Below are 13788 nucleotides of genomic sequence, written 5' to 3' on the forward strand. Positions count from 1 at the left end.
GACTGGGAGCAGCCTCAGCCTGGGGCATTGGGCACCTCCGTGAAGATGAGTCAAGGCCAGGACAGGGTGTCAGCTCTGGGTCAAAATCAAGGTCTGGATCAGCAGGACCAAGGTGCAGCTCTGGTGGGGTTCAGCACAAAATCCCCAGCTCAAAGTAGCTCTGGTGGGGTTCAGCACAAAATCCCCAGCTCAAAGTAGCTCTGGTGGGGTTCAGCACAAAATCCCCAGCTCAAAGTAGCTCTGGTGGGGTTCAGCACAAAATCCCCAGCTCAAAGTAGCTCCGCTGGGCAGGGGGTGGCCCCAACCATGATCTCCCTGCAGTGTGGGCTGGAAGCCCCCTCCAAATCAGCAGCCCTTGGTTGTGCTAGTCTTGAGCCTGATACCAAACCTCCAGGAGTAAGGATGCTCCTAGGACCTTCACATCCACAAAGACACCACCACGGACACCCAATCCTACTCCTATTGGTTTCTGCTCAGGGAAAATCCCCATTACGTGTGTAGAAAAGGTGGCCTTACACCTGTCTCTGACAGATGGCACCAGACCCTTTGTCTCTGATGTATCCAACCTCAAGTCCCTTAATTCTCTCTCGGATCCAACTTCCAGAGCTTTGGTCTCTCTGGGAGATGGACCAGCACTCCTGTTACTCTCTCCCATAACCAGTACTCTGGCTTGAATTTGCTAGAGGACTGCACAGCCATGCAGACACGCCACAGACAGATGGTTTGTACAAAGAAATTGTTATAAATAAAGTTTACTAGGAATAGAGGACAAATCATGGTGATCAGATATAGAGTATGGCAAGAGAAGTATAATAACCAGCAACCTGCTTACATGAGCTTAAGCCCTTTCATTCCTTGTTTCTTTCTGTTTCCACTGAACCACATTTGTGGGTTTTGTAACAGGAACTACAGTTTTAAGAGCAGTGAAATCAGACAGAATTAGGTGAGCTGTGGTTTCACCTGAGCACTTTCCCTCTGTTCGCTGTCTGTTTATCTCAGTAGCCATCAGAAAGGTAGCTTGTCGCTTCCTGGCATATCAAATGCAAATCACTTTGGTAAGGATGAAGCTGTTCTTGTAATGTTAAAAGAGGAGAAAATTAAAATATTTTGCATAATACTGCAAGTCGCACACTATCTGCTTACTATGTAAATTGAGAGGAAAGGAAGACAAATATTTTATCTTTTTATGGGACTGGTTATTACCGGTGTCTACACCAAGCACTCTGCTTTGTCCATCCCAGGCAGTTCATGTTGAGCCACCACAGCCCAAATGCCTGCTGTGACATGGGTGTCACAAGACTTGTTGCACAGGGTAACGGTGAAGATTACAACAACCTCCAGGAGGTACCTCAGCCTCTCCCATTGCATCAGAGAGGGACAAGGTGCAACCCCATCATCCTCACACAATGGGTCCCTTTCTGATTGGCCAAGGGGGGACGTGTCAGCAGGAATAAGCACATGTCCCACCCACCAGCAATGGTAGAAAAAGGGTATTTTCACCAAGCCAGTACTCTTCGGACACAAGGGCGTCTGGAGGCAGGTGACTCCTGGTGCACTGGTTAACTGCCTGAACACCAAGACCTTCATCAGGTAGGTATTATCTGGGTCTCTTTCTCAAAAAACTGACCATTTGGCTTCTCTGTTCAACTACCATGACCCTAGACTCATATAAATGACAAACTGCTGGATATAATTAGACCATCACAGACACCTAGGAAAAAGAATAAAAACCTTACTATGAGTCTAAGAGCCCAGAACATGGGGAGGGTGGCATTAATATTTCCTAATAACAAAAGGGACTGCAAAGGTGCGTTGAGACAGGAGGAGGGACCCGAGGTCTTCTGTTCTGGGAGAATGGGGACTTTCCTCAGCAAAGCAAGGCGATACTTTTCCCACAGCAGTGCAGAGATCTCCCATCCTGTCAGGCTTTTACTTAACTCAAAAGATTGATTGGTTTTTGTGTTTCTGGCCACCAAGACACTTGCTTGTGCTCTTTCTCCTCCCTGGGTTGGTGCTGCACAGGGCAGGGGTAGGAAGCGTGGGGCCGTGGAGCGTCTTTCCTGGGAGCCCAGGCTTGGTCTTGAGTTGGGGATGGGCACTCCCCAGCCAAGCTGGCAGGACTTTCCTGAGCACAGGAAAGCAGAGCTGATGGGGCAGGGTGTTTTGGGCAGCCAGCTTTGGACTGGCTGAGCTGATGGAGAGCACTGGGTAACATTTCATAGAGCGTGTTATTTCCAAGCACATGTATTTCCCCAAATTCGAGCGCCTGGATCCTTTCTCTCCCATAATCTGACTAAGGGCATGGCACTGAGTGTTGGCACAATCCTTTCCTGATGTGCAGACCTTCCTTGCTCTGGCCCTTGCTTAAAGGAGAGGCAGAAATGAGAGAGGAAAGTCACAAGTAATAATTCTGATCTGCTTGAAATCAGGTCACCTTTCACTTGTTGATTGGGGACAACCCTGGAGACAGACCATGTTTATTTCAGGCCATAAGAATTTAGCATCTTCAGAGAACCTTGGACCTTTGTGTGGTTCTAGCAATCAGGGAATATATATGTGCTTTGTTGATGAGAAAAGCCTTTGATACATGAAGAATGAGGGTGTAAATGTTCAATAGTTCCGTAACTTTCAATGTCAATTTTAAATCTTCATTTTCCAAATTTCACTGGATGTTGTTTTAATTGAATTGGTGACAATTGGCCCCGAGGTTTGCAGTGTGTTCTTTGGGGAAGACCTTTGAGAAAGTTAATGCAAAACATCAGCTTCGTTACTCAATTTCCAAGAGACTGAGACATCAACAAATGGTCCCAAGATAAGCTGGGCACTATAGAGGTGGAAATTGTCCTGAAGAGAAAGGTAGAGGAAATATCATCGACTTTAGCTGAAGGTAGACCCTCTGCAGTTTAGTATACCACAGTGCTGAGGCTTCTGCACCTCCTGGGTTCCTCCATGTCATTATTGCCTTGGTGTCCCCCTCTGCAGCTCCCTGAAGACCTGCGCCAGTCATCAGCCATGAAGATCCTGTACCTGCTCTTCCCCTTCTTCCTCCTGTTGATCCAGAGTGCTGCAGGTGAGAGGGAAAGAGGGGAGACAGGTGAGGTGTGAGGGCCCATCAATGGGTTTTTCCATGTCCCAGAAAGTGACCCCACTAGTTGGAGCAGTGCAAATGTTGTCAGGGATTGAGGAAAAGGGGTTTTCCGAGTGCTTTTCAAGGAGCTCATGGACAGGGGGCAGAGAGAGCCCCTGGCAATAGAATCCCGCTTCTTCTATGTGTCAGGAAGGGGTTTGGTTTCAGTCTCCAAACTTGCACCCAGCTGTTCCTCTGGGGGTTCCTCTGGATGATCTTTTGCCCCGTGCAGGGGCACAAGGGAGAGATCCCCAGGGGGTTGTTGGTTCGGTGGGATGCCTGGAGCAGAAAGCTGTCCCTTCTCATCTAGTGGTGACTCAGCTGAGAGTCCCAAAACCTCATTACCTCAAGGCAGGACCCTTGCAGTGGCTGGGCAAGGACTTTCCATCAGAGGTCACTCAAAGGTGAGGTGCAGCCAGGACAAGGACATGGGATGCAAAGAGTGCCCTGCTTGCCAGCTCTGCAGGTCCTGGCAGTGGTGGACACACAGCTGAGGAGCCAGCATGGCTCTTCCTCAACCTCCCTCTCATCCTTCCCACTCTCTGCTCTTGTGTGTACCCACTTTAGAGTGAAAGAGTCTTTCTAGGTGAAACACACTGCTCTTGAAAATGTGGCTTTGATGAGGCTAAAGAGCCCATACATTAGCTTGAAACACATGGGGTGAATAAGACTTTCTGTGACCACACCCTGCTCACACAGATTATCACTGCCATTTTTTTGTGTGTATCATTCTCCATGGAAACAGGAAGCTCGTCAGGATGCAGGCGAAGAGGAGGATTTTGCAAAATTGGGTCATGTAGGTATCCTACAACACCTATTGGAAGATGCTCAAGATTTCGAACATGCTGCAAAAGGTAACATCTAGATGTTTCTCAGAGGAAAGATATATTTCTTTGTCCACAGAAATATCTGTCAAATATTGCTTTCTTGCCAATGCGTGGTAAAAAATTTCCTGCCATTATAGTGTGTGTGAGAAGCCCAAGAAGGAAGGGAAAAACACTTGTGGGTTTGGACTTGCCCTGATTGAAGCTGAAGCAGCCCAAGGTCAGCCAGCACATCCTCACTCTCCTTCAGCCCCATGAGACCCATCCGGGCTTTGCAGAGGGCTCTCCCAAGATAGCAAAGAGGGAATCACTCACTGTCCTCGCACAGCATTGAGAATGTGATCCTGGCCTGACTGCATCTGCATAGGGCAGGAGTCAGGACAGCCAACACTGAGAGAAATTGGGTTCAAACTGTCTGCAAAGGGGACACAACTTCACCTGCATTGAGCTCGATTCTCTTGCACCATGGACTTGCTTGTCATTGCAGGGGAGAGAGGAGGGAGTGGGAGGAAGAGAAAAGTAAGTTCCAGCAGGTGACATGCTTGTCTGCTTTCTTCATACAGTATCTGGGGGTGAGCCCCTGAACATCCCAAGCAGAACGTCCCCCTCGCTTCTGGCTCCTGGAACCATGCCCTGATGTCCTCTCCCCTCCCTGCCTCTGCCGTGCCCAGGGTCTGTGCCAGCAGCAGTGGCAGCGCTGCTCCCGCTGGGTGCCGGGTGCTCGTGGGCTGGAGACACCCCGCGATGGAGCCGGTGTCGCTGGGGCAGAGGCTGCTTTTCCCAGCTTGAATAAAGACGAGCAGTTTGGCATTGCAGCGGGTGGGACGTGTGGCTGTTTGCTAGTGAGGGAGGGCGTGCTGCGCCGGCTCGCTCTGGGGGTGGTGGCAGTGGGTTGGTGGCAGGAGAAGGGCCGGGGATGTTGGGGGTCAGCAGTGTGGCTGTCCCCAGGGAGGCTGGTGCCTGTCAGCCGTGTGGGGACACCGAGCGTGGCAGTCCCTGCTGGGCCAGGGTGTTGGCTGTGGATGTGAAAGAGCTGCTCTGCTCCCTCCCGGGAAGCAGCATCCTTGTCCTGGCGCTCATAGGAGCAGACTTCTTCCCTTCTCCAGGGCTCTGTTTCCGTGTCAGTCTCTTTTTGGGGTGGGTAGCAGCCCTTTCCTGTGACGAGTGCTCAGCCCAAGTGATGACGAGTTGAAGGGAGGCTCCATCCTGCTGCTCGCTGGGAGAGGCGTCTCCTTGGACGCTCTGCGGGGGATGTCTGTACCCAAAGGGAGCGGGACATTGCTCCGACTGGAAGGGTCAGCCTGCCCATCAGTGTTTGTCTCTTTGGCCGTGCACACGGGGGCAATTCCCTCCCCAGCTCATCACTGGCTGGGCAGGCACGGGGCTGGCCGGAGCCCAGGAGGGGCCCCTGCCCTCTCTGCAGGTGGCACATGGGCTGCCAGCAGTGTTGGGGGAGGCCTTGGAGGAAACTGGGTGGCTGCAGCCCCAGCAACATCTCCCAGGCTGGGCAGCGCTGCAATGACAACCCACAGTTGTCCTCGTGTCCCTGGGCTGCATATTGTCCCTGTTCCCCAACAGCCAAGGGAACATTTCCAGGGGAAAGCAAGGTGATGTTCATGGCACTTGGATGGGTTGGTCACTGCTGAGCTACAGCAGTCTGTGGGAGAGGCTCTCCAACACGCCTGCTGGCTCTGTCCTGCCATAAAGGATGACTGCCAGGGTGGAAGCAGGAGCTGCCTTCCTCCCTCTTCCCCCTCCTCTGTGGGTGAGATGCTGCACCCAGTGTTGCAGACTGGGAAAGACGTGGGCCTGAACGTACAGAGATGGTGGCCAAAGCTCATCCCTGGAGGGCGAGAGCTCTGTTACAAGGTCCCAGCTCTTGTCTCAGCTGCAGAATCCGCAGCAGGAGACTCCGCTCAAAGATATGGGTGGTAAGGGACCCCTCGGAAGATGCCACAGCAACCAGGAAAAGTGATGCATGCCTCATGATCTCACTGGGGGAAAAATATATAGCTGTACCAAATGGTTAGGCTTCTGTCTCCTTTTAATTTATTTATAAGAAAGCCACATCATCTACTGGCCAGCTTCACTGTAGTATCAGAGAAATCCTCCATTTTTCCATGCACCTCATCCATTTCTATATTACTTGCTGCTCCCTGGAGCATCACGAGGTGGAGAGTGCAGGGGACAGGCTGGAGTTGCTGCTGCATCAAAAAGTTCAGCCCAAATGCCCCTTTTCCTGATTCTCCTCCCACCAGAGAAAAGGAGGCATCGCTTTCCTCTTCTGACACCTCTGAGAAGGCTCCCCAGGCATCCAGCCCACGGTCCTGCGTCGTCTCGCCTTGCGTGAGGGCTGTTCAGTGCTGGGGTTTGCTGGGCACCTCTTGGGGACACACACACACACACAAAATCCCACACACAAACACACACACACACACACGGGCAGACACACACACTGCATCCCTGCTCGATGGAAACCAGCTCCAGACTGATGCCGTACGACGAGATGGAACTTTGTCCGCTTCTCTTCAGGAAGGTCTCCCAGCAAAACCCCAGAGCAGAATTCTGGTCAGGTGGGCCCTCTGCTGCTGCTGAGCATGCAGGAGCCATCTTCCACGTCTTTTGTGCTTCTTCTCTTGGCACCGACACTTGACATCTCAATGGCGCGCAAGGAGGAAAGGCCAAGAGGCCAGGCCCCACTGCCACCGTCCCCAGCAGGTAACCCCGTGGAGGTGGGGGGAGCAGATTCCTCTTCCAAATGGCCCGAGAGGCAGTTGCCAAGATGTCTGCATGGCACAACTCCTGCCCGCCAAGGACTGCCACTTGTGCCCATTGCAGGAACGGCATCGAATGCCTTGGCTAAACAAGAGGTGGCTGCATCCAGCCTCCGTTTCTTCACCTTGGGTGGCTTTAGGAGGAGATGCAGCTTCACTGGATCACCCTCTTTCCTGATCGTAAATACTCGCTGGTGTTCCTCTCATTTAATCTGAAGAGTGACTAGAGAGACAGGTCCTGCTTTTCACCTTTGCCACGTCAGGTGCACAGCCATCTGGTCCTAAACAAGGGATTCTTGCAGTGTCTAGAGGTGGGATTATTTTCCAGCTTTGGTGTGTTCCTTTACATCAAACACTAGTTGATAATTCCTTGTGATGGGAACAGACAAAGAAGGCTTCTTTGCTTCTGGGACTGGGCTGGTGCTGGTGTTCACACCGAACGCTTACTTTCTCCATCCCTAAGATTTTTCAGCAAGGCACCACAAGCCGGGTGGCCGCTGCGCCGCGGGGTGTCACAAGTCGTGTTGCATGAGGATAACGGTGAGGATTGCAACAGCCCCAGGAGGCACCTCAGCCTCTCCCCCTGCAGCAGGGAGGGACGAGGTACAACCCCACCGCCCCCACGCCGATGGGGCACTTGCTGATTGGCCAAGGGGAGACGTGGCCGTGGGAATAAACAAGTGCCACCCACTGTCAGCGGTATAAAACCAGGGCGTTTGGGGCAAAGGGATGCTCCCTGGTGCTAACGCTTCTGGGTGCAAGTGCCTCCTCTTGGGTCGGACTGTAGCAGCCGGTTGCTGCCTTGGTGCGCTCTGAACCAACACCTTCACCAGGTAGGTGACGGCCAAGTCTCTTCCAGGCTGGCCATCCCCTTCAGCCTCTCTGTGGAGATTTACTTTCCTGGAAAGGTCAAAATGATAAACTGCTGGAAGTATGCCTTTAGGACACCAGAATGCTTCGATCAGAGAATAAAATCTGCCTAGTTCCCTTTTTCTCCTCCCTGTGTTGGTTCTGCACGGGTCAGGGGTAGGAACTGTGGAGCAGTGGCGTGTCTTTCCTGGGAGCCTCGGCTTGGTCTTGAGTTGGGGATGGGCACTCCCCAGCCAAGCTGGCAGGACTTTCCTGAGCACAGGGAAGCAGAGCTGATGGGGCAGGGTGTTTTTTAATCTGAGTTTCTGAAGATAGGTTTTTTGAGCAAAATGGAAACAACCAGGCATGAATCCTCCAGTCTGAGTTTTGAGGAAACCATCAAAAGTTCTGTGAAGAAGAAAACGTACGAAACTCCTGCTTGCTCAACAGTCTCGAGCTGCCCAAAATACTTCCAGGATACCTGTAAAGTTGCAGTTTTATCAATCATTGTCTCTTTTTGCTGGAGATGGTGCGTCTGCTTGTTGGCTCACTGTTTGTTTCAAGACTTTTCCTTCTACGTCATTTTTTCTCTTGTTGTGTCCTCTCTGCAGCCCCGTGAAGATCTGGGACACGCGTCAGCCATGAAGATCCTCTACCTCCTCTTCCCTTTCTTCCTCCTGTTGGTCCAGGGTGCTGCAGGTGAGAGAGAAAGAGGGGAGATGGGGTCTGGTGTGCTCCCAATTAGTGCAGTCCCCCATGTCCTGGGAAGTGACCAGCTTTGTCAGATATGTAGAACATTTGGGAGGAATTGGCTCTGATGAACACCTGTGCAGCTGAGGAGTCAACACAGCACTTCCCGGACCTCACACTGCTCTTTCCCTAGGACTGTGCCACGTTCTGACATGCTGCTGCAGAAAAGATAACCTCTCACTGGAGAGCTAAAAATGTTGGGTTTGGTGCTCAGTGCGTTTGGGAGACTGAGATCCAGGGGCAGTGTCAGCCCCTCTGGAACCATGCACATTTGATACAGTTAAACCCATACTCACGTATTTGGCCTCTCTCAATGTGCAGGATCCTCCCTGGCTCCTGGGAATAAGAAAGAATGTGAGCGACAAAATGGCTTCTGTGGATTTCTGAACTGTAATTTCCCCTTTGTTATTAATGGAAAATGTTCGAGGTTCTTCTTTTGCTGTAAAAAGTAAGTTTTTGAATTAGAAATTCTACTGTGATGATAGAAAAAGTTGCTGTTGTATTTAAGCAGCCATGACTAGCTAACAGGGAAGTGCTAAACATCCTCCAAGGCAGAGGGCAGGGGAGGAAAGGAAAGGTGCTTGGACCTTCCCTGACTGGAGCTGAAGCAGCCCGAAGTCAGCCAGCACGTCCCCACTGTCCTTCAGCCCCATGAGAGCCATCCAGGCTTTGCAGAGGGCTCTCCCAAGCTAGCAAAGAGGGAAGCACTCACTGTCCTCGCACAGCATCGAGGATGTGATCCTGGCCTGGCTGCATCTGCATAGGGCAGGAGTCAGGGCAGCCAACACTGAGAGAAATTGGGTTCAAACTGTCTGCAAAGGGGACACAACTTCACCTCCATTGAGCCCGATTCTCTTGCACCATAGACTTGCTTGTCATTGCAGAGGAGAGAGGAGAGAGTGGGAGGAAGAGAAAAGTAAGTTCTTGCAGGTAACATGCTTGTCTGCTTTCTTCATACAGGATCTGGCGGTGAGCCCCTGAACATCCCAAGCAGAACGTCCCCCTCGCTTCTGGCTCCTGGAACCATGCCCTGATGTCCTCTCCCCTCCCTGCCTCTGCCGTGCCCAGGGTCTGTGCCAGCAGCAGTGGCAGCGCTGCTCCCGCTGGGTGCCGGGTGCTCGTGGGCTGGAGACACCCCGCGATGGAGCCGGTGTCGCTGGGGCAGAGGCTGCTTTTCCCAGCTTGAATAAAGACGAGCAGTTTGGCATTGCAGCGGGTGGGACGTGTGGCTGTTTGCTAGTGAGGGAGGGCGTGCTGCGCCGGCTCGCTCTGGGGGTGGTGTCAGTGGGTTGGTGGCAGGAGAAGGGCCGGGGATGTCAGGGGTCAGCAGTGTGGCTGTCCCCAGGGAGGCTGGTGCCTGTCAGCCGTGTGGGGACACCGAGCGTGGCAGTCCCTGCTGGGCCAGGGTGTTGGCTGTGGGGGTGATGGAGCTGCTCTGCTCCCTCCTGGGGAGCAGCAGCCCTGTCCTGGCGCTCATAGGAGCAGACTTCTTCCCTTCTCCAGGGCTCTGTTTCTGTGTCAGTCTCTTTTTGGGGTGGATAGCGGCCCTTTCCTGTGACGAGTGCTCAGCCCACGTGATGACGAGTTGAAGGGAGGCTCCATCCTGCTGCTCGCTGGGAGAGGCGTCTCCTTGGACGCTCTGCGGGAGATGTCTGTGCCCAAAGGGAGCGGGACATTGCTCCGACTGGAAGGGTCAGCCTGCCCATCAGTGTTTGTCTCTTTGGCCGTGCACACGGGGTCAATTCCCTCCCCAGCTCATCACTGGCTGGGCAGGCACGGGGCTGGCCGGAGCCCAGGAGGGCCCCCTGCCCTCTCTGCAGGTGGCACATGGGCAGCCAGCAGTGTTGAGGGAGGCCTTGGAGGATGCTGGGTGGCTGCAGCCCCAGCAACATCTCCCAGGCTGGGCAGCGCTGCAATGACAACCCACAGTTGTTCCCGTGTCCCTGGGCTGCATATTGTCCCTGTTCCCCAACAGCCAAGGGAACATTTCCAGGGGAAAGCAGGGTGATGTTCATGGCACTTGGATGGGTTGGTCACTACTGAGCTACAGCAGTCTGCGGGAGAGGTTCTCCAACACGCCTGCTGGCTCTGTCCTGCCACAAAGGATGACTGCCAGGGTGGAAGCAGGAGCTGCCTTTCTCCCTCTTCCCCCTCCTCTGTGGGTGAGATGCTGCGCCCAGTGCTGCTGACCGGGAAAGACGTGGGTCTGAACGTACAGAGATGGTGGCCAAAGCTCATCCCTGGAGGGCGAGAGCTCTGTTACAAGGTCCAAGCTCTTGTCTCAGCTGCAGAATCTGCAGCAGGAGACTCCGCTCAAAGATATGGGTGGTAAGGGACCCCTGGGAAGATGCCACAGCAACCAGGAAAAGTGATGCATGCCTCATGATCTCAGTGGAGGAAAAAATAAATAGCTTTACCAAATGGTTAGGCTTCTGTCTTCTTTTACTTTATTTATAAGAAAGCCACATCATCTACTGGGCAGCTTCACTGTGGTATCAGAGAAATCCTCCATTTTTCCATGCACCTCATCCATTTCTATATTACTTGCTGCTCCCTGGAGCATCACGAGGTGGAGAGTGCAGGGGACAGGCTGGAGTTGCTGCTGCATCAAAAAGTTCAGCCCAAATGCCCCATTTCCTGATTCTCCTCCCACCAGAGAAAAGGAGGCATCGCTTTCCTCTTCTGACACCTCTGAGAAGGCTCCCCAGGCATCCAGCCCACGGTCCTGCGTCGTCTCGCCTTGCGTGAGGGCTGTTCAGTGCTGGGGTTTGCTGGGCACCTCTTGGGGACACACACAAACACACACAAAACCACACACACACACACACACAAAACCACACAAAACCACACACACACACAAAGTACCACACACAAACACACACACACAAAGTACCACACACAAACACACACACACACACACAAAATCCCACACACAAACACACACACACACACACACGCAGACACACACACTGCATCCCTGCTCGATGGAAACCAGCTCCAGACTGATGCTGTACGACGAGATGGAACTTTCTCTGCTTCTCTTCAAGAAGGTCTCCCAGCAAAACCCCAGAGCAGAATTCTGGTCAGGTGGGCCCTCTGCTGCTGCTGAGCATGCAGGAGCCATCTTCCACGTCTTTTGTGCTTCTTCTCTTGGCACCGACACTTGACATCTCAATGGCGCGCAAGGAGGAAAGGCCAAGAGGCCAGGCCCCACTGCCACCGTCCCCAGCAGGTAACCCCGTGGAGGTGTGGGGAGCAGATTCCTCTTCCAAATGGCCCGAGAGGCAGTTGCCAAGATGTCTGCATGGCACAACTCCTGCCCGCCAAGGACTGCCACTTGTGCCCATTGCAGGAACGGCATCGAATGCCTTGGCTAAACAAGAGGTGGCTGCACCCAGCCTCCGTTTCTTCACCTTGGGTGGCTTTAGGAGGAGATGCAGCTTCGCTGGATCACCCTCTTTCCTGATCGTAAATACTCGCTGGTGTTCCTCTCATTTAATCTGAAGAGTGACTAGAGAGACAGGGTCCTACTTTTCACCTTTGCCACGTCAGGTGCACAGCAATCTGGTCCTAAACAAGGGATTCTTGCAGTGTCTAGAGGTGGGATTATTTTCCAGCTTTGGTGTGTTCCTTCACATCAAACACTAGTTGATAATTCCTTGTGATGGGAACAGACAAAGAAGGCTTCTCTTCTTCTGGGACTGGGCTGGTGCTGGTGTTCACACCGAACGCTTACTTTCTCCATCCCTAAGAATTTTCAGCAAGGCACCACAAGCCGGGTGGCCGCTGCGCCGCGGGGTGTCACAAGTCGTGTTGCATGAGGATAACGGTGAGGATTGCAACAGCCCCAGGAGGCACCTCAGCCTCTCCCCCCGCAGCAGGGAGGGACGAGGTACAACCCCACCGCCCCCACGCCGATGGGGCACTTGCTGATTGGCCAAGGGGAGACGTGGCCGTGGGAATAAACAAGTGCCACCCACTGTCAGCGGTATAAAACCAGGGCGTCTGGGGCAAAGGGATGCTCCCTGGTGCTAACGCTTCTTGGTGCAAGTGCCTCCTCTTGGGTCGGACTGTAGCAGCCGGTTGCTGCCTTGGTGCGCTCTGAACCAACACCTTCACCAGGTAGGTGACGGCCAAGTCTCTTCCAGGCTGGCCATCCCCTTCAGCCTCTCTGTGGAAATTTACTTTCCTGGAAAGGTCAAAATGATAAACTGCTGGAAGTATGCCTTTAGGACACCAGATTGCTTCGATCAGAGAATAAAATCTGCCTAGTTCCCTTTTTCCTCTCCCTGTGTCGGTGCTGCACGGGTCAGGGGTAGGAACTGTGGAGCAGTGGCGTGTCTTTCCTGGGAGCCTAGGCTTGGTCTTGAGTTGGGGATGGGCACTCCCCAGCCGAGCTGGCAGGACTTTCCTGAGCGCAGGGAAGCAGAGCTGTTGGGGCAGGGTGTTTTGGGAAGCCAGCTTTGGACTGGCTGAGCTGATGGAGAGCACTGGGTAACATTTCATAGAGGGTGGCATGTCCAGGCACACTCATTTCCCCCAAATTCCTGTGTTTGGATCCTTGCTTTCCGATAGTCTGAGTATGGGCATGGCACTAAGTGTCCACACAATCCTCTCCTGCTAATCAGATCTTCTCTGCTCTGGCATTTGATTCAATAGTGGCAGAAGGGAGACAACAACTGCCCTAATGTTAATCCTGGTGCCCTGGTTGTGCTGGAAGAATTTCTCATTTAATGCCTTGATCCTCTGTCTCTAGAAAATTCTGCTCAGGGGACAAAAACATTTCCTGTAAAATTACTGATGGAGTAACACATGTGAAAGTAAATTTTCTTTCCTTATAATCTGAGTTTCTGAGGATAGGTTTTTTGAGCAAAATGGAAATAACAAGGCATGAAACCTCCAGTCCTTTTTTCGAGGAAAACATCAAAAGTTCTGTGAAGAAGGAAATGTGTGAAACTCCTGCTTGTCGAACATGCTCGAGCTGCCCAAAATTCTTCCACGATACCTGTGAAGTTGCAGTGTTATCAATCATTGTCTCTTTTTGTTGGAGATGGTGCTTCTGCTTGTTGACTCACCATGTGTTTCAACACTTTTCCTTCTCCATCATTTTTTCTCTTGTTGTGTCCTCTCTGCAGCCCCGTGAAGCTCTGCGACACACGTCAGCCATGAAGATCCTCTACCTCCTCTTGCCTTTCTTCCTCCTGTTGGTCCAGGGTGCTGCAGGTGAGAGAGAAAGAGGGGAGATGGGGTCAGGTGCGTTTCCAATTAGTGGGGTCCCCCATGTCCTGGGAAGTGACCAGCTTTGTCAGATATGTAGAACATTTGGGAGGAATTGGCTCTGATGAACACCTGTGCAGCTGAGGAGCCAACACAGCACTTCCCGGACCTCACACTGCTCTTTCCCTAGGACTGTGCCACGTGCACACATGCTGCTGCAGAAAAGATAACCTCTCACTGGAGAGCT

At 52.6% G+C, this 13788-nt stretch overlaps 1 protein-coding gene across 1 annotated transcript in view; it reads left to right on the top strand.

Moving 5' to 3' along the window:
* The first annotated feature begins 243 nt into the window (after nucleotides 1-243).
* LOC116964687 overlaps nucleotides 244-13788 on the top strand; it is a 33540-nt gene continuing 19995 nt past the window's right edge. The window contains 3 exon segments of the mRNA XM_042803459.1: nucleotides 244-3070; nucleotides 3873-3981; nucleotides 4439-4838. Coding sequence (XP_042659393.1) covers nucleotides 2950-3070; nucleotides 3873-3981; nucleotides 4439-4838 — 630 coding nt within the window. The 5' untranslated portion in view covers nucleotides 244-2949.

This window comes from Tyto alba, unplaced genomic scaffold, assembly GCF_018691265.1.
Source record: "Tyto alba isolate M040663 unplaced genomic scaffold, T.alba_DEE_v4.0 Super-Scaffold_40, whole genome shotgun sequence".
Taxonomy (NCBI): domain Eukaryota; kingdom Metazoa; phylum Chordata; class Aves; order Strigiformes; family Tytonidae; genus Tyto; species Tyto alba.